The sequence below is a fragment of the Typopeltis vanoorti genome, chromosome 3 (genome assembly GCF_054136105.1).
Source record: "Typopeltis vanoorti isolate ZY-2024b chromosome 3, IOZ_Tvanoo_1.0, whole genome shotgun sequence".
Lineage (NCBI taxonomy): Eukaryota > Metazoa > Arthropoda > Arachnida > Uropygi > Thelyphonidae > Typopeltis > Typopeltis vanoorti.
Window position 1 is genome coordinate 61,373,681 of NC_143551.1, and position 22,418 is coordinate 61,396,098.

The 22,418-nt window shown below is 35.8% G+C and overlaps 1 protein-coding gene across 1 annotated transcript in view; it reads right to left on the bottom strand.

Moving 5' to 3' along the window:
* Ccz1 (vacuolar fusion protein CCZ1) overlaps nucleotides 1-22,418 on the bottom strand; it is a 173,409-nt gene that overhangs the window by 46,131 nt on the left and 104,860 nt on the right. Inside the window, exons 8-9 of the mRNA XM_090415643.1 lie at nucleotides 11,421-11,555; nucleotides 6,981-7,120 (exon numbers count right to left, since the gene is read on the bottom strand). Of these exons, the coding sequence (XP_090271769.1) occupies nucleotides 6,981-7,120; nucleotides 11,421-11,555 (275 nt within the window). The remainder of the gene's footprint in view (nucleotides 1-6,980; nucleotides 7,121-11,420; nucleotides 11,556-22,418) is intronic.

The following is a 22,418-nucleotide window of genomic DNA, read 5'->3' on the forward strand; positions in this document are numbered from 1 at the left end:
AGGCATATGACAAGTTGCCAAGACTAAAGTTCTTCAAAAACACTACAGTTATATGGTGTAAATGGGACATTATATTGAGCAATGCAAAGTCTCTATTTCAGCTGTAAGTCAGCAGTTAGACTTGAACGAGATACAGGAAGACAGTTTAAGGCAAAATCAGGCGTATGACAAGGGTGCACATTATCTCCATGTCTATATGGACCACATTATGAAGAAAATTGATATTAAATCTGATAATTGATGTTAATCTTGGCTCTTTACGTTATGCAGATGATGATAATTCTTCTTTCTAAATAAATCCAGTACAAGTCCGCAAGATTCCTAAATTGAATAACTGTTCTAATAAATCATCGTCAAATTCCTGCCATGTACCCTCAAGGGGTGTACAGGATATGATAGTACTACATGAAAAAAAAACTACATCATTACTAACTTGCTATCTACAATTTTCCACCAAATCAGTCTGTTACTTGTCAAGACTCCAACATTATCAGATCTTATATTTCTATCATCTAAGGCACTTTGTACCGTATCAATCCACCTATATCTTGGTCTTCCTCTGGGTCGTTTTGCTGCCAACCTGGCAGAGAACCATTATGTTTAAGTGACCATACCACCTGAGATTAGCTCTGCTAACGCATTCCTGGATGCTGACAATGTCAAGTTCTTTCCTAATATCCTCGTTTTTAATATGATATTGCCATTGATGCCATCTGTTCACGCCTATAATCTTTCGCAGGACTCTCATATCTGCGGTCTCTAGTCTTTGGTCAAGTGTTTTACTTCTGACCCAGCTCTCAGATCCATAGGTTAAAACTGGTTTGAACACTGTCTTGTATACAGCTAATTTAGTGTTCCGAATAATTTCTCTCTTATTCCATATGAATTTATTCAATTGACTTCCCACCATACCAGCTTTGCTGATTCTATTGTCTATTTCTATATTTCATTTACCATCTTCAGTAAAAATCGTGCCTAAGTAGCTGAAATGTTTTACTTGTTCCACAGGTGTTCTCCATTCACAACACAGTTGGCATTTTCAATGATTCTGCCTATTTTCATTGTCTTTGTCTTTTTATTACTAACCTTCACACCATATCTATTACAACAGCTATTCAATTTAGTCAGAGAATCTTGCAGACTTGTAGCAGATTTATTTAGAAGTATAACATCATCCGCATAAAGCAAAGAGCTGACATTAACATCTCCAATTTTGATATCATGCCTAATACCACTTCCCTTCATAATGTGATCCATATAGATAATGAATAACAGAGGAGATAATGTACATCTTTGTCTCACACCAGATTTAACATTAAACCATCTTCCTGTACCTCCTTCAATTCTAACTGCTGACTTACAACTCAAATAAAGACTAAGTATAGCTCGATATAATGCCCCATTGACACCATATAACTGCAGCGTATTGAATAGCTTCTCTCTTGGCACCTGGTCATATGCCTTTTCCAAATCAACAAAACTTAAATACACATCTTTGTTATATTCCCATGCTTTCTCGACTATTTGTCGTAAAGTGAAAATTCGATCCTGACAACCTCTGTTTGGCCTGAATCCAGCTTGTTCTTCACCAAGCTTTTCTTCCACAATTCTTCTCAACCGTTTCTCAAGTATACTTGCATAGATCTTGCCAGGAACACTCAGCAGGGAAATACCTCTGTAATTCTCACATTCAGTTTTATTTCCCTTTTTATATATGGGTACTATGAGAGCTCTACTCCAATCATTGGGAATTCGTCCCTCTGTCCAGGCTTTCTGGACTATGCAGTGCAGCCACTATAAGACTCTAATACCACCATACTTGAGCATTTCTGGTCGAATATCATCTACTCCAGGTGCCTTTCCACATTTCAAGCCTTTGATGGCTTTTTCTACTTCAAGTATGGATATGTATTCCTGACTGCATGCCTGGTCAGTGTTTTTTACCACTGTGCTATCATCACTGCTTGTTTCATTTAGCAGTTTTTCAAAGTAATTACTCCATACTTCAAGGATATCTTTTTCTCCTGTTTTCATGTCACCTTTATCATCTCTAACTCCTTTTACAGCACTCTTTCCTCCATTCCTAAGCTTCTTCAACAACCTCCAGAATATTTTCCACCTTCTTGATATTTATCTTCTATATTCTTGCCAAAGTCCTCCCGTGACTTTCGTTTAGCTACTTTTACACAGTGTTTAGCATTCTTGCATTTGTCTCTATATTCTCTAAGAGCACAAGGTGACTTATTTGACAGGAACTTTTGATATGCTTTCTTCTTTTCCTTCACTGCCTCTTTAACTTCCTGTGTCCACCAGGGATTTCTCATTTTTTTATCCTTGCAGACAACCTCACCACATGCCTCTCTGGCAGAATCAATCAATGTTTTCTTCAGAGTTTGCCACTGCATCTCCAATGTTTGGTTGCTGTTCTCAAACTCTTTCATTTTTTCTTCAATAATCTTTGTGTATTTTAGTCTACAGTTCATATCTGAGAGCTGCTCAACTTTTATTCGCTTTAAAACTTTCTTACATGTTATTCTTTTCAATATGAAATTCAATTTTATCCTGCTCAAGACTAAATAGTGATCACTTCCAATTTCAAATCCTCTGTACACTCTGGTGTCCTGCACCAGGGAGAAAACATCACTATCAACAATAACATAGTCAATGAGACTTTTCTTATTCCTAGCCTCTTCTCTCCATGTGAATGTGCACATTTTTATGTTGGAACATGGTGTTAGTAATAACCAGTCCATGTCCTGAGCAGAAATCTAACAGATATTTGCCATTATTATTAGCTTTGCTCTTTTCTCCAAATTTTCCCAAAATATTTTTGTATGTCTCACAATCATTTCCTACTCTGCTATTTAGATCTCCAACAAGGACCAACTTTTCCTTTTTCATTATGTCAGTTGCTTTTTCTAAAGCCTCAAAAAATTCCTCTTCTACCTTAGTAGAACCTTCTGTGGGATCATAGGCACAAATAAGTCTCATTGTCCAGTTCCCCATTCTCATATTTGCCCACATCACTTTACTTGAGACTGACTGCCATTCAAGAAGATTAGCCTCGTATTTTGTGTTGAATACTATGGCTACTCCTTCTTTTCCTTGATTGTCATTGCCTGAATATAACATTTTGTATTTATTGCTCAGAAAGATCTCGCCCGTTTTGGTCTTTTTTGTTTCAGTCACCCCTATTATGTCGACCTGGTACTTATCTAATTCCTCAGCTAGCTCCATTTCTTTGCCATTCAGGCTTCTTACGTTGATAGTACCGATCTTTAACTCTGGTGATGTTGAGTTGGAGTTTGTTTTCAGATTTGTTCAAGTAGCTGACTTTTCGCTGTTCACCCTGGTTCCCCGGCGAAAACAACGGGGGCCTTGTTTAACGTGCCGACGCCCCAGCCGGCATGAAATTTTGTCATGTTGTACCAACATTTTTTATTTTGGTTTAACCAATAAGAATACAATTTGGTCGGCTAAATCCCAAATTGCCAGCCCATCCTCGTTCGTTCAGTATCCAAGTAGATACCCAACAGGGTGCACCACGAGAAGGTGAGGATTGGACATTAGGTCAGAAACCCTGGTCGGTTCTCCGCATTCCTTTAAACGCAATGTGGAGGTCTCCTCTCAGTTATACAGCTTTGACCCTTAAGCACCCAGTTCTAATAAATTTATTATGAAAATCAGCAAAAAAAAAAAAAAAAAGATAAAGACAGTGAAAATAGGCAGAACCATTTGAAAACATCAACTGCATCCTGCATAGTGAGCCTATAGAACAAGTAAAACATTTCAACTATTTAGGCAGCACGATTTTTAGTGAAGATGGTAAATTAAATATGGAAACAGACAACAGAATTAGTAAAGCTGGTATGGTAGGAAGTCAAGTGAATAAATTTATATGGAATAAGAAAGAAATTAGTCAAAACACGAAATATAAGATGGTATTCAAACCAATTTTAATTTTTGGATCTGAGAGCTGGGTTAGAAATAAAACACTTGATCAAAGACTGGAGACCTCTGATAGAGTTCTGGGAAAGATTAGTGGAGTATACAGATGGCATCAATGGCAGTATCATATTAAAAATGAGGATATCAGGAAGGAACTTGCCATTGTTAGCATGCAGAAATGTGTTAGTAGAACTAACCTCAGATTTTATGGTCACTTTAGACAGAAAGGAAAAGGAAAGATCAGCAACTAGTGTGCTTTACCATGTTCTTTACATCTGGAAAAGATCCAGAGGAGGACCAGGATGTAGATGAATTAATACAGTAAGAAGTGCTTCAGAAATAGAAAAATAACATCTGATAATGTAGAAAACTAGTTTCAACAACATACATTTTCTACAAACAACGTTGCTATTCTGCACAACTATCAGTAATTTTCACTGGAACAACTCCAAGCTCACAAATATTTTTCTTACTCTTCATCCATTCACTCACTATTACTATCCTACAGAATAATTTTCCTTCATATGCTTTCCTAAAAATGTAAAATACTAATGTTTCAAAAACAAAGGCATATAAAAGCAAGTAAAGACTGATATCTGATTATCTGTTACTACTTTTAATAAACATTCTAGAAACTTTAATACAAGCAAGATAATCCAAGAAAAAATACAGATATATATGTATGTATATAAAAAATTAGTTTGAATGACTATATACCGAGAATAAAAAAAAAAAAAACTTTAATATTAAGATACAACTAGTTTTGTTGAATGATTCAACTTCTTCAGGTATCACAGGCAAAGAATTATAAAAAAAATGACAGAGACATGATAAAATTACATCAACAGATCTAGTATAAAAGACAATAGTACATTTTACAAATAGGAATGCGAGCTTGAGTTCCAACTAAAGTTGACTACGTGCATGAGCTGCCACGAGTGCACCAATACTGAACAGTGGCAATGTGTGCGTCAGAGAGATTGAAACTAAGGCTGTTGTTAAATTCTAGTGAAATTTCTCTGGATTCGATGATCTTCTTTTGAGATTACTGCATTACAAATCTTTATTTGTAATGCGGTAATTTCCAACCACACCCCATCAGGTGGGAAATTACTTAAATTCTAATCCCTTTTAAAATTATGAGGAAAAACTTATAATGCCAACTAAAGTTGCATTAGCTGGTCTCATAAAGAGATGGAAAGCTAATTCCAGTAAATAAACAGTTTCTTTTTCTTTTTTCATGAAAAACAGAAAGAGGATGGGTAACAATTTGGAACTCACCAAATCAAACTACATCCTACTCTGACTGGAACTACACATACATTAGAACAGTACAATGCAATCAGATTACGCTGGCTAATGTATCACGTGGGAAGTTAGTTACTGAAACAGTCAACTCCAAGAGAAGTGAAGAAAGATACTACAATGGAGGAAATGGCACTAGCAGAAGAATTAGAAATGTACCACATTGACATAATTGATGTTACTGGAACTAGATATGAAATAAATCCTAATGTGTATAGTGAAATTCAGTACAGCAAACTCGTAAGGGCCAAAGAAAAGACTGTTAAAGACCGTTTCCTTATGCATAACACTGACACTATACAAACTTTTCAGTCATCTGTTATAGCAAGTGAATTCACTGCAGTAGATACTTGCTATAGATAATCGTGTATGTATTTATTTTCAAAACATGAAAATAAACTTCTAGAATGCAAGTATATTTCAAGTATAGTGACGTGGACAATTTCGAAAGGAAACTATAATAAGACTTATTTGTGCCTACAGTCCACACAGGTTAGAAGATAACTCACAAAGAAAAAGCTGGCTCTTTATAGACCTGAACAGCAAGGTAAGAAGCAAATACAAAACAGGCAGAAATATTTTGTACAAATAAAAGTCAGATGGTTACAGCCAAAGTAACTATGGCTGTGAGGTCAATGTATTATTTCAGTAAATGGTGTGTTGTGCTTTCAGTTTGTCTATTTTTAGGGTGAAAACCCACTTTCAGGGAGGAAAGACACTGTGCCTACATAATGAGACCAGTTAACTTACTTTTTATTTGGAAAGTGCTTATATTAGTTCTTCACATCTTGAAAGGGATTCAAACCCAATTCTTTACATCCAAAAGGTATTATTATTAGCTGAGCTACAGATGCTTGGACAAATAAGGTGAAAAACCAAAGCTGACAACAATAATAAGTATGTGTCAGATTTCTGCTCAGGACAGGGAGAATAATTTTACATGGAAAAAAATGCATGGAATAAGAAAGATTAACAATTATATTACTGATAATGGGTTGTTTAGAATGGTACAAGATAGATACAAGTGATTTGAAATATTGTACAAATAATTCTGGATTTGAGTAAGACAAAATGAGTGTGAAAAGAATTTTCTTCAAAAGTCACGCTCATATGAACTTTCAACTCAAACATATGAATACTATTGAGTAAAAAGTGAAAGCTTCAAAACAGAAATCTGAGTAACAAAAAGTGAAAAGAATAGTGAATTCAGCCAGAGCTTATTAAGATAAACTTTTGGCAATGAATCTGGAACAAACTCATCACTTTCATCTTGTATACTCTGCTAAATCAGCACATACTCTTCGAATATATTTCAATAATTAGGTTAAAAAAAAAAAAAGCCATTAGAAACTCAAAATGAGGAAAGATGGAGTAGATGATATCAGACCTGAAATATAGTAGCATAAGTTTTACAATAGTTGGATTGTATGACTAGTTAGCAACTAGTAACCATGTGGAAAATTTACATGCTGTGGTTTCCAGAAAATAAGGAAATTAACAATACAAGTGTTTGAAAGCAAAAATGGATGGAAAACTGGAGAAAGATCAAAATTGGTTGAAGCAGTGTGGAATGCTTTTGAAGGTGAGAGCTGATCAAATCAGTTCTGACAAATATTGAACCAACCAATCTGAGGAAACTGATAGGACACTACACAGGAAACAGTGTGTTAGACTATCATAATATCCAGTATACCACTTGACAGAGTACAGCATAAAATAAAACTCACTGTCAACTAAAAGGCAAACTGTTGCACTTAATGCTCTATATGCTAGTAAGTAATATTCCTCTTCACCAGAATTAAGATAAACTTTTGGCAATGAATTTGGAACAGGTTCATCACTTAAATTTTTTGGCCCCATCATAAATCTGGAAAAGAAGTTTAAAAAGCTAATATTAACAAGTTGAATTTTTCCCTCAACAATTTTCATACTTTTGCTTTATTAAATTCATTCAAATTACACTTATTATAGTTCATAAACTTTATTATTTGAACAAAAAAAAAAAAAAAAAGGTCTCAATGATCAGAATTGGAATCAGTTTTAATTTTTTTTTTTTTTTTAAATATACAGCATACAAATTTCAGTGAGAATCTTAAAATTCATGTATTTCAAGTTAAGACTAATTAAAAAATAATTTCAATGTTCAGATTTTAAACGTTAAATTTCATGTTAAGTAAATACAAACCATACACCAGTTTGACAACTAGTGCACATGCCCATCTATATCACTGACTCACTCATGACATTATATTATTATACGGGCACCTGCATGGAGTCCGAAGACTCATCGTGGGAGACACAATCTATCATACCTCTCCTTGAACACATTAACACTTTTATACTTTCATAATTAAGCATTTCTGGTCAAGTATCTATTATCTACTCCAGTTGCTTTTCCTCATTCAAGTTTTTGATGGTTTTTCTACCTCAAGTATTGATATGTACTCCATTTTGCATTCCTCTTGAAAATATTCTAGTATGGTCCTGTCACTGCTTTGTTCCTATAAGTCTTTCAAAGTAATTACTCCAGACATCTAGGATTATTATTATATGGACACCTCCATGGAGTCCGAAGACTCATCGTGAGAGACCCAATCTATCATACTCTCCTTGAATCCATCAACAGACAAAGCACTCACAACTGAATGTGGCAACCCATTCCACTCATTCAACACTCTCCAAGCAAAAAATCTAGTCCTTACACCCCCTAATGACTACACCTTTATTCAACTTCCAGGAATGACCCCTTGTTCTGGTCCCTCTAGTCAAGTACTGAAACATTTCCCCTGCATCTATCCTATAAAAGCCTTTAAGCAACTTAAATGTTTCTATCATATCCCCTCTTTTTCTCCTGTCAACAAACCTCTGCAATCCACACATCTTCAATTTATCCTCATAGGGAACATTCCACAGGCTACTCACCATCTTGGTCACTCACCTCTGAATCCTCTCCACCGTTTCCTCATCCCCAAGAAACCTAGGGGACCAGACTTGAGCACAGTACTTCAGATGTGGACATATCAAGGCCTTATAAAGAGGAATGACAACTTCCTTATCTCTATTGTTAATGTGTTCTTCAACAGCCGAGTAATGTTATGAACTTCCTTAGCAACCTTAGCAATGCGTCCTCTAAACTTTAACTCTGTCTACCACCACCCCTAAATCTCTAGCTTCACTATACTTCACACTTCACAGTGATGACACTATACTCTATTTCCTAGAGTATAGTGTCATCACTGTGATACAGAGCTGGTAATCTATTTATCCCAAAATGCATAACTTTACATTACTCAACATTAAACTGACACCTGTTAACATTTGCCCATACTGACAGTCTATAAAAAATAATCAAAGCTAGATTTAAAACTAAATACAGAAATATGACTATAATAATCATACATGGACAAACAAACAATGCAAAAAACAGAAGAGAAAGAAGACTTCTATGATATAATGCAAAAAGAAGTGGATGAAGTAAAAGAGTAAAGCTATGCTTTTAATAATAGGGGACATGAATGCAAAAGTAGGAGATAGTAATGTGGGATATGAACAAATAATGGGATAAGAAAGTTGAGGAAACTGAAAGAAAAGGCTGGTTTCTGGTCAAATAGATCTTGTATTGACCAGATGATAACATTAAGAATGTAAGTGGAGGTTTCTGTAGTTTAGAAGTTTTAAGGCATATGTATAGTTTGCCCACCAATTAGAGGTCCCTCGACACTCCTGCGCATCTCAGAAAAAGGAGAACCCATTCCGATAATAGGGTAATCAGTCCGTATTGTGGTATGAGTTGTTTATTATTGCCGGTCGGAAAATTAACTTCTCTTTTATGATTATTGTAGTTAACTATGTTGCTTGTATAACAGTTGGAAAATTTTACCTATAAAGCACGTAATTTCGCGTGTTGGCGACCAATTCAGACATCCTTCATTTCTTTCTCCCCTTCAGCATGAATCGACTATTCTTGGAAAGATGCAAAGCAGAGTACAAAACAGAGTACTTATATTTCTATCGTCTAAGGCACTTTGTACCATATCAATCCACCTATATCTGTCTTCCTCTGGGTCATTTTCCTGCCAACCTGGCAGAGAACACTTGTTTTGCTAATCTTTCCTCACCAATTCTGTTTAAGTGACCATACCACCTAATAATTGCTCTGCTAACATTCCTGGATGCTGACAATATCAAGTTCTTTCCTAATATCCTCATTTTTAATATGATATTGCTATTGATGCCATCTATTCAGGCCTCTAATCTTTCTCAGGACTCTCATATCTGTGGTCTCTAGTCTTTGGTCAAGTGTTTTACTTCTGACCCAGCTCTCAGATCCACAAGTTTTTATGGATCTGAAATCTGGGTCAGAAGCTTTTCTTCCACAATTCTTCTCAACCGTTTCTCAAGTACACTTGCATAGAAACACTCAGCAGGGAAATACCTCTGTAATTCTCACATTCAGTTTTATTTCCCTTTTTATATATGGGTACTATTAGAGTTCTACTCCAATCATCGGGAATTCATTCCTCTGTCCAGGCTTTCTGAACTATGCAGTGCAGCCACTGCAAGAATTTTATACCACCATATTTCAGCATTTCTGGTCGAATATCATCTACTCCTGCTGCCTTTCCACATTTCAAGCCTTTGATGGCTTTTTCTACTCCAAGTATGGATATGTCTTCCTGACTATATCTCCTTCATTTTCGACAATTAAGAAATGGGCTGCCGAGTTTAAATGTGGCCGTACAAGCCTAGAAAATGATGCACGTGAAGGATGTCCAAAAAGTGTAACAACACCAGAAATCATTGATCAAGTGCACAATATAGTATTGGATGACCGGTGAGTCCAAGTGCATGAAATTGTTGAGACTATGCATTTCAAAAGAACGTGTAGGATATATTTTGCATAAGGAATTGCAAATGAAAAAGCTTGTGCAAGATGGGTGCCGCATTCGCACAAAAATGCACTCACATGAAAATCTCTGACTAGTGCTGGGAGCATTTTAATAATAATAAAACTGATTTTGTGTGTTGATTTATTACTATGGATGAGACTTGGATTCACCGTTACACACCAGAATCCAAACAGCAATTAAAACACTGGACAGAAGCCAGTTTTTCAGCCAAAGAAGACAAAGTAGGTTCCATCAATATCTTGGGATGCAAAAGGCATTTCGTTTATTAATTATCTTGAAAACTGTAAAACAATAACCAGGGAATATTACCCTGATCTTTTAACTAGACTAGACCTGGTTTGCAGAAGAAAAAAAAATCATCTTTCATCATGACAATGCACCTACACACAAAGGGAAAATTAAGGGATCTGCACTATAAATTGTTGGAACCGTCACCCTATTCCTCAGATTTGGCTCCCTCTGACTTCTATCTCTTCCCAAAACTAAAATTCTTCCTCGCTGGTCCGCGTTTTTCTTTGAATCAAGAGGTGATTGCAGCTGTAGAGGGGGGGGGGGGTATTTTGCAGATCTTACTGAGAACCATTACAAGGACGGTATAATGGCACTGGAGCATTTTCAGGATTTTCAGGACAAATTACACTTCAACAGCTAAAGATTTGGTAAAAAAGCATAACATTAAAAAAGCTCCAAATAAAAATATACAAGCAAAATCCATCCATCCATCCATTAGTTGCTTTAATAAGCAACTAAGCATCCACAGCCTTCCAAGCATCCTCGGACTTCTCAACCATAATACAAGGATAAGGTGGTTAACCCTATGCCTCCTGGTATTTGTCTATAAATTGTGTGTTCTACTAGCTGGTTTGTCTGTTTTGAGGGACGAAAAATCAGAGTTTCAGGGAGAAAAAACCCTCTACCTCTGTATGAGACTGGATAACTCACCTTTAGTCGAAAAAGACCAGATAAAGGTTCCTCACATCATGGACAGGAATCGACTTTGACAGATTTTCCAGAACTGATTTTACAACTTTTGTTTCATGGTGGATTCAAAACAGCAATCATTGTTGTCATGCATTGCCTTATCAAGTGAACTGAAAAGGCTGACCAAAACTTTTAAGATATAGAGGAGATTTTTCTGAAAACAGCCATATCTTTAAGTATCCAATAGTTTTTAAAATTAAAGTTGGTGCAAATCATTCTTAACAATTATTACTTTATTAAATGATAAAATGTGAAAATCATTTGATTTGATCATACCTGCCAAAGTGCATTGCAATGCATCTGGAAGGAGAAAAAACACCACCTCTAAGTTCTGATTCTTGAAAGGCAGGAATTACAGTTAGTGTAAGATATCGATATAGAATTTGCATATCTTCTTGTTCTAACCCACTCCTGAAATTGAAATTAAACACAATAAAATGTCAGCATGATAAAAATAACCAAACTGACATTTAATTTTAATGTTAAGAGTTTGTAATACAAATCTCCAGTTTAAAATACAACCAACTCCATTTTCTTAATATTAATTTATGAGTAGCTTAATGAAATCAACATTCTGGACACAGCATAATTAAGGCTTCCACTTTATCTTGGTCAACTCTTGTCAAACCTGATATTAAGAGTTGAGAAAAACATTAATACTTCACGACAGCATAAGGCAGTTAAGCCCACCAGCACCATCAACCAAGTGATGAATGATGAAACCATTTTGCATCATGACAGTATACTAGATTTGTACATTTGTAAACTGTTCATTTACTCTATACGTCATCAGCTATATGAGCTAAAATTTTGTGGTTTGCAATAACGATTCAAATTTATGTTGACAGACTACTTATTGGGACACTAGTATGTTTAAAATCAACTTCTATTTACAAGCTATCAAAAAGCTAACAAATCTCTTACTTTTTAATTAATTAGGAAGAACTAATTAGAACTAATTAATTACTCTTACTAAAAGATCGAACAGACTAATAAGATATAACCACTTGCTGTAATGTGCTTTGATTTCACTGTACATAAAGCATCTCCATACAAACTAAGTCCCCTTTCTGAACCAATACAGTATGCTAAGTTCATCATGTAGGGAAATTTTTTCAACTATGGGTAACGATATCTATATGAAAAAAAAATCATTTATTCAACGTTAAATTTTGTGGTTTTTTAATTTACTCACATTTTTCTCTTACAGCATTAATTATTAAAATATCCCTTGTCATGAAAGGTATAAAGGCTATGAGGTTAGATCTACAGATTTTTATTAACATTGTAACTGCAAAGCATTAGAAATTTCTTTATGCATATCAACTATTTAATCCATGAAATCCTTATCTGACACTTGATTTTAATAAACTAAATTATATTAATTCTTCATTCACTTATTCTAATATAAGGCTAAAATTATAGAAGCCTTATTAGACACATTTCAGAATAATTTCACTGTCTGTATCACCAGCAATATCAATTTATAAAATTGATATTGCTGGTGATACAGTAATTACTTCTCATGCACTCCCCATCTCCAAGAGAATCTGAATCCTAGTTTCAATATTCAATCCTGTCAAATGACTTGGCAAAATCCAGAATCCATATTACATCTGTTCCCCCCATGTCCAATTCTGCTGACATGCTATTACAAAATATGAGCAAATCGCTAAAGGAAGCCCTACCTTTAACAAAACCATGAAGTCTCTCTATAGAGGATCCTACTGCTGTGTACTTCCATTGGATGTAACTCCTAACCTGTCTTTCCAATACCCTGATCGTCACACTAGCAATACTGACTCATCTACAGATGCATCAGTCCTAGCACCACCCTTGTATAATGGAATTTTTTTTTACTCTCCTTCCAATATCAGGAATAATGTATGTGCTGATACTCAACTAAAATCAGGTCAAGCACATTACTGTCTTGCACATTCCTTCAGCACTCACCTACTCTGAATGCCATATTCATATCAAGCTCTTATAATAGCTTTAATATCTCTATTCTTTGTTGGCATCCAGAGAATTCGTGGATCTACCCAGTATGCACAGCTTACTAAAGTGAAGCTTCAAAAATATGTTATTACTATTATTATATAAAAACATCACGGACAAATTAGAACTGTAAATATCACAGAAATCAGAAGCATCTATAGCATGTCTGATGAGTATGTTTTCACATTCACCAAGCTTGACTAGTTCTATGTAAAGAGAACTGTGCTAGCAACTGGAAATGCTTCAGGTTGTAGAGGTATTGTAAAATCATTTTGTAGTCTAGCAAAATACATGATATTCCAAAATTGAAAAGATAAAACTTGACCATGTATGAATCACTGCATTTCAATATATGGTCTCTTTAGAAAACCTCAAATTCAAGTGTTCAGTAAAAAATGCACTGTGCAATACACAATGATAGAACTGTTTCCACTGATGTAAAACTTATTCAATCAGGTAGCTAGAGGCATCGTACCTACCCTCAGATAGGTAGCTTTAGTATTTCAGTAATTTTGTCTTGTGGATAATGGCTGGAAAAATAATGATAGAGCCTCCATAGCTCAGTCAGTATAGACAAAGCCCTTTGGTCAGAAAGACCTGGGTTCATTTCCCGTCAGTGATGGGAGGACCTTTATCTGATCCCTTTAAACTAAAGGTGAGTTAGCCAGTCTCATATAGAGGTAGGGAGTTTTCTCACCCAGAAACTCAGGTTTTTCGTCCCCCCAGAACAGGCAAACCCATAAACACATGCATCTCAAGACATAGGACACACTGGGTGGCATAAGGTTACCGCCTTATTATTATTATTATGTGACACCGACAGCGAACCTCATCACCTACACCAACTGCATCTACTGCCCACCATCATCATTAGTATTTTCACAGACAATCACAAACATTCATGCCCACAGCAGGATTAGAACCCACAGCCTTTTGGCTAGAGAGCAGATATGCTAACCATTGTTCTCGTGATATGGTTGCAGTTAAATGAATAGAAAATCCTCGATACTGAAAGGTAAAAGAAGACGAAAGGAAGAAGAAATAATCATGTCATTGTACACAAAACAAGAATCAGGAAGTGTTGGCTTGCAGTCAGCATGTGGAACAAAATGGACAACAGAAGAAAATCTTCAGATGTTGATCTGAAGATTTTCTTCATAAGTCCATTTTTTCCCATATGCTGACTACAAATCAATACTTTTTGATTCTTGGTTGGTGTAGAATATTTTAAAGGCCATTATTTTATGCCAATCACCAAGTGTAACACCACATGCACTTTTCTCATTCATATAAGTTCTGGGTGTATTGCATAGCAACATGAATTTGAACTGGATATAGCAACTTCAAATATTTTTGTCACCCATGCACGGTGCACTGGTACTGAAATTGATCTAGTTGGACAACTTAAACAAGCAGTATTTCAATATGACAAATGAAACCAATTTTTCTTTGTTTGTAATAATAATAAACATCAATCAACTGCTGTCTCCAAAATCATAACTGGTGATTTGTTCACTACACACTAGGGATATGGCAAACCATGATCTGACCAAATAACTGAATACTGAATATTCAGTTGGAAACTAAGCCTAAGCATACTGAATTAAATTTTATAAATAGATGTTTGGGGGAAAAAAAAATTAAATACACTCCTTAAAAACTGATAAAAAATTCGATGTGTGTATATTTTTTGTTCAAAACACTTTGTCCAAATATCTGGTGCTTCAACCAAATTGCAAAATGAACTAAGACATCATCATCAAACTCCTGATATATACCTTCAAGAGGTGTACAAGATATGATAGTATAATACTACATGAAAAACTTACGTCACCACTTACTTCTTATCTACAATTTTCCACCAAATAAATCAGGGTGTGCTTAAGTCAAAGATGTATAACTGAGAGGAGACCTCCATATAGCCTTTAAAGGAATGCGGAGAACTGACCAGGGCTTCTAACCTAATGTCCAATCCTCACATTCTAGTGGTGCACCCTGTTGGGTACTGAATACTGGATACTGAACGAATGAGGATGGGCAATTTGGGATTTAGTCGACCAAATTGTATTCCTATTGGCTTAAACCAAAATACAATGATGGTACAACATGCAAAATTTCATGCCGGCAGGGGCGTCGCCCGGTTAAACAATGCCCCCGTTGTTTTCGCCAGGGAACCAGGGTGAACAGCGAAAAGTCAGCTACTGGAACAAATCTGAAAACACATCCTGACTCAACATCCAGAGATAAAGATCGGTACTATCAACATAAGAAGCTTGAATGGCAAAGAAATGGAGATAGCTGAGGAATTAGATAAGTACCAGATCGACATAATAGGGGTGACTGAAACAAAAAACACAAAAACTGGTGAGATCTTTCTGAGCAATAAATACAAAATGTTATATTCAGGCAATGACAATCAAGGAAAAGGATTAGCAGCCATAGAATCATCATCAAATTCCTGCCATGTACCCCACCCCCAAGAGGTTTACAGGATATGATAGTACTACATGAAAAATTTATATCATTACTAACTTCCTATCTACATTATCAGATCTTATATTTCTCTCATCTAAGGAACTTTGTACAGTATCAATCCACCTATATCTTGGTCTTCCTCTGGGTCGTTTTCCTGCCAACCTGGCAGAGAACAATTTTTGCTAATCTTTCCTCGCCCATTCTGTTTAAGTGACCATACATACCACCTTAGATTAGCTCTGCTAATGCATTCCTGGATGCTGACAATATCAAGTTCTTTCCTAATATCCTCATTTTTAATATGATGCCATCTGTTCACACCTCTAATCTTTCTCAGGACTCTCATATCTGCAGTCTCTAGTCTTTAGTCAAGTGTTTTACTTCTTACCCAGTTCTCAGATCCATAAGTTAAAATTGATTTTAATACTGTCTTGTATACAGCTAATTTAGTATTCTGACTAATTTCTCTCTTATTCCATATGAATTTATTCAATTGAATTCCTACCATACCAGCTTTGTTTATTCTATTGTCTATTTCCATATTTAATTTACCATCTTCAGTAAAAATCGTGCCTAAATAGTTCAAATGTTTTACTTATTCCACAGGTTGTCCGTTCACAAAGCAGTTTACATTTTCAATGATTCTGCCTATTTTCTTTGTCTTTTTATTGCTGACCTTCATACCATAGAATGGTAGCCATAGTATTCAGCACTAAATACAGGGCTAATCTTCTTAAAAGGCAGGCTGTCTCAAGTAGAGTAGTCTCAAGTAAGAAGCAAAGGAATAAGAAAATCTCATTGACTATGTTATTTTTGATAGTGATGTTTTCTCCCTGGTGCAAGACACCAGAGTGTAAAGAGGATTTGAAATTGGAAGTGATCACTATTTAGTCTTGAGCAGGATAAAATTCAATTTCATATTGAAAAGAATAACATGTAAGAAAGTTTTAAAGCGAATAAAAGTTGAGTAGCTCTCAGATGTGAACTGCAGAATAAAATACATGAAGATTATTGAAGAAAAAATGAAAGGGTTTGAGAACAGGAACCAAACCTTGGAGATTCAGTGGCCAGCCTTGAAGAAAACCCTGATTGATTGATTCAGCCAGAGAGGCATGTGGTGAGGTTGTCTGCAAGAACAGAAAAATCAGAACTGCATAAACGGACACAAGAAGTTAATGAGGCAGTAAAGGAAAAGAAGAAAGCATATCAAACGTTCCTGGCAAATAAGTCAGCTTGTGCTCTTAGAGAACACAGAGACAAATGTAAACAAAAGCCATGGGAGGACTTTGGCAAGAACATAGAAAATAAATATCAAAAAGGTGGCAAGATATTCTGAAGGGTGTTGAAGAAGCTCAGAAAAAAGTGCTGTAAAAGGCATTAGGGATGATAAAGGCGACATAAAAACTGGAGAAAAAGATATCCTTGAAGTATGGAGTCATTACTTCAAAAAATTGCTAAATGAAACAAGCAGTGATATAGTTCGCCCACCGATTTGAGGTCCCTCGAAACTACTGCGCATGTCAGAAAAAGGAGAATCCATTCCGATAATAGGGTAATCAGTCTGTCTTCTGGGAGGTAATAAAAAATTTTCCGACCTGTAATAATAAACAAACTGAGTTTGTTTATTATTACAGGTCGGAAAATTTAGCTTTTCTTTTACGAACATTGTTGTTTTTAAAGTGTAACTATTTTGCTTGTATAACAGTTGGAAAAATGTACGTAGAGTGTTAATACGTGCAAATACTACGTTCTACATAAAACAATGTCACTTCGCTCCATGATAAGTTTCCTTTTATTCTGGGACTTTTTAAAACAAAATCCGATTTCATGAAGTATTTTCCTTAAAGTTTCTCTTTTCCAAGGAAAATTAATTTTTTCTTTAAGCACAGGAATCAATTTCGGAACAGTTGGCACTCTTTTCTCGAATACGTAAAATTCGTGAATAGCTCTTCTTATAACGTCTACATCAAAATCATTCAAAGCTACGGTTTCGATGGTTTTACTCTGGCGCTTTATTTTTATTTTTTTTTTTTTTTAGGAGATTTAAATTTTGGCTTACGTTCACCTTTTGATTCCCTACGAATTCTTTTAACAGTCGACCCCGATACGCCTGCAATTGCACTTGCACGTTTTATGACTTGAGAAAGGGGAACAAGAAGACGGCCTTCTGACGATTCTTTTTCGCAGAATCAGCACATTATTCAATATTCTTTTGCAAGAGCTACTGAAAAGTGTAACAATAGAACTTGTTGACTGTACTGGATCCATCATACAAATTAATAATAAAAAAATAATGCAAAAAGAGAACAACAAAAATCAAGCTAGTACTAGTACAGCGACAGACAAGAAAGCACGTGATTTCGCATGTTGGCGACCAATTCGTACATCCTTCATTTCTTTCTCGCACAAATCCAACAAGGGATCTAGAAATGGTGGGCGAACTATAGCACAGTGGTAAAAAACACTCAACAGGCATGCAGTCAGGAATACATATCCATACTTGAAGTAGAAAAAGCCATCAAAGGCTTGAAATGTGGAAAGGCAGTAGGAGTAGATGATATTCGACCAAAAATGATGAAGTATGATGGTATAAAAATCTTACAGTGGCTGCACTGCATAGTTGACAAGGCCTATACAGAGGGAATAATTCCCGATGATTGGAGTAGAGCTCTCATAGTACCAATATATAAAAAGGGAAATAAAACTGAATGTGAGAATTACAGAGGTATTTCCCTGCTGAGTGTTCCTGGCAAGATTTATGCATGTATACTTGAGAAACGGTTGAGAAGAATTGTGGAAGAAAAGCTTGGTGAAGAACAAGCTGGATTCAGGTCAAATAGAGGCTGTCAGGACCAGATCTTCACTTTACGACAAATAGTTGAGAAATCATGGGAATATAACAAAAATATGTATTTAAGTTTTGTCGATCTGGAAAAGGCATATGACCAGGTGCCAAGAGAGAAGCTATTCAATACACTACAATTATATGGTGTCAATGGGGCATTATATCAAGCAATACTTAGTCTTTATTTGAGTTGTAAGTCAGCAGTTAGAATTGAAGGAAGTACAGGAAGATGGTTTCATGTTAAATCTGGTGTGAGACAAGGATGTACATTATCCCCTCTGTTATTCATTATCTATTTGGATCACATTATGAAGGAAAGTGGTATTAAACATGATATCAGAATTGGAGATGTTAATGTCAGCTCTTTGCTTTATGCAGACGATGTTATACTTCTAAATAAATGCGCTACAAGTTTGCAAGATTCACTGACTAAATTGAATAACTGTTGTAATAGATATGGTATGAAGGTCAGCCATAAAAAAACAAAGAGAATGAAAATAGGAAGAATCATTGAAAATGTTAACTGTGTTGTGAACGGAGAACCTGTGAAACAAGAAAAACATTTCAGCTGCTTAGGCACGATTTTTAGTGAAGATGGCAAATTAAATATGGAAATAGACAATTTCTCTCTTATTCCATAAGAGAGAAATTAGTCTGAACACTAAATCAGCTGTATACAAGACAGTGTTCAAACCAGTTTTAACTTATGGATCTGAGAGCTGGGTCAAAAGTAAAACACTTGACCAAAGACTAGAGACTGCATATATCAGTCCTGAGAAAGATTAGAGGCGTGAACAGATGGCATCAATCCCAATATCATATTAAAAATGAGGATATTAGGAAAGAGCATGGCATTGTCAGCATCCATGAATGCGTTAGCAGAGGTAATCTCAGGTGGTATGATCACTTCAACAGAATGGGCAAGGAAAGATTAGCAAAACAAGTGTTCTCTGCCAGGTTGGCAGGAAAACGACCCAGAGGAAGACCAAGATATAGGTGGATTGATATGGTACAAAGTGCCTTAGACGACAGAGATATAAGATCTGATAATGTTGGAGTCTTGACAATTAACAGACTGATTTGGAGGAAAATTGTAGATAGGAAGTTAGTAATGATGTAAATTTTTCATGTAGTACTATCATATCCTGTATACCCCTTGAGGGTACATGGCAGGAATTTGATGATGATGATAAATCTGTTACTTGTCAAGAATCCAACATTATCAGATCTTATATTTCTGTCTTCTAAGGTGCTTTTACCATATCAATCCACCTATATTTTGGTCTTCCTCTGGGTCTTTTTTCCTGCCAACCTGGCAGAGAACACTTGTTTTGATAATTTTTTCTCTCCCATTCTGCTTAATCGACCATACCATCTGAGATTAGATCTAACACATTCCTGGATGTTAACAATGTCAAGTTTTTTCCTGATATTGTCATTTTTAATACGATATTGCCATTGCTGCTATTTGTTCATGTCCCTAATGTTTCTCAGGAATCTCATATCTGTGGTCTCTAGTCTTTGGTCAAGTGTTTTATTTCTAACCCAGCTCTCAGATCCATAAGTTAAAATTGGCTTGAACACTGTCTTGTATATAGCTAATTAGTGTTTTGACTAATTTCTCTCTTATTTCATATACATTTATTCAGTTGACTTCCTACCATACCAGCTTTTTCGATTCTGTTGTCTATTTCCATATTTAATTTACCACCTTCACTAAAAATTGTGCCTAAGTAGCTAAAATGTTTTACTTGTTCTATAGGTTCTCCATTCATAATTCAGTTAATATTTTTAATGTTTCTACCGATTTTCATACCAAATTTATTACAATAGTTACTCAACTCAGTCAGAGAACCTTGCAGATTTGTACTGGATTTATTTAGAAGTATAACATCATCTGCATAAAGCAAAGAGCTGAGATTAACATCTCCAATTTTGATATCAGGTGTAATATCACTTTCCTTCATGATGTGATCCATATAGATAATGAATAACAAAAGGGATAATGTACATTCTTGTCTGATAGACTTATGAAGAAAATCTTCTGATCAACATCTGAAGATTTTCTTCCTGTGTCCATTTTGTTCCACATGCTGACTGCAAGTCAACACTTCTTAATTCTTGGTTGGTGTACAATGACATCACTATTTTCTTCTTTCTTTCTTCCTCTTTTACCCTGCTGTGTCAAGAATTTTTTGTTCATTTAACCACAACCGTATGACGAGGATAAGGTGGTTAGCCCTATGCCTCCTGGTGTATCCTATGTCTGTAGATGCATGTGGTCACAGGCAGATTTGTGTGTTCTGGGGGGGGGGGGGGGGGGGGATGAAAAACCCAAGATAAAAAGAATAAAGAACCATCCTTCTTATATCATAACCAAATACATATAGAAACTTGAAAAGTTTCAATAAAAGACCAGAGGGCTTATTATTATACAATCTATGGAATTGAAGTTGTTTATCTTTCACCACTTTATACACACACACTGCTTGGAAAGAAGTCAACGGACACCATAGTGAGGTACAAACAGCCATGGCTCCCATCTTAAGATGTAGGACCTTTCGCTGCAATGACTGCAGCAATCCTGCAGGCATACTTTCCACAAGCACACAATAAAGACTAATGGGAATTTTGGACCATTCTTCCTGTAGACGTATAATCAGATCCTGGACTGTCATGGGGGCAGATGTCCTTGACCTCACACAGATCCACACATGTTCAATAAGGTTGAGATCAGGGCTTTGTGGAGGCCAGTCAAGTGTGGTGATGTTCATGTCCACAAACCACACAATTACATAGCAGCATTATGACATGGTGCATTTTCTTACTAAAAGAAACAATGTCAGTTCCTTGGAAATGCCACAAAATAGGAAGCATTGCATTGTCCAGAATGTTTAGATATCTCAGAGGTCTGAGACCAAACTAGGAAAAACAAAACCATACCACCACCTTGGAATTTCATTGTTGAGGTTGTGCACTCTAAGAGAGATTCACCAGGCATCCACCACACTCATACATCTGCTCAGTAGAAGGTATAGCATGATTCATCATTCCATAACACAGCTTTCCAAGCTTCATGGTCCCACTGAAAATGGCGCTGCATGTTGGTTCGAGTAATGTGGGACTTGCATAATGCAATCCTACTATGTCGTGAGCTTCAGTTAAAGTTTTTGTGCAAATTCGTGTTCCATTCAATGCCCAGAACTCTATTTCAATATCAGCCAAATAATGGCGGTTTTTACATATTATTCTTTGTAGCACCCTACAGTCACATTCAGTGAGTGTGGTGGGTCATCCACTTTGGATAGCACTTACAGTTGATTCCTTGCTCTTCCATCTCAGTATGGTATCACTGATTGTGGACGTGCAATGGCCCAATTTGTCAACAATTTGCCAAACAGATAGACCTGCAACATGATGCTATCATAATGCCTCTTTCAAACTCCGTCAGTTCCCTTCTCACAGCCATTTCACATGGACACAATTACGCTGACTTGGGAACATCATATTCCTCCAACGTACTGTTGTGTCCCAATTTATGATTTTTATTCTATCTAGTAATTTCCTCTTATCTATGCTCTACTATTATCTATGCTCGAGATATCACCAAAAATTTTTACTAATACTTAAGTTATTTCTCCCCTTAGTACCCCTAATATTTGTATTTATACTGCGCCTTTTGGGATATTTAGTTTGAGATATTATATACAAAAACAAGGAGAAAGAACTAAAATATGTCAGTAAGTGTAACTATGTTGCAGTCGTGACACTTTATCCCGTTTCTTAACACATTAATTTCCCGCGTGATTAGGTTCGTAAATTTTCAAGTGGTGCATTGGACAGCAATTTCAGACAACTGTTTTATCATTGGACAAAAGGTTTATTAAATTCCTTAACATGGTACAATTCAAATTTTAGTTATTACTCAATTCAATGCTATACTAAATATTTACAAA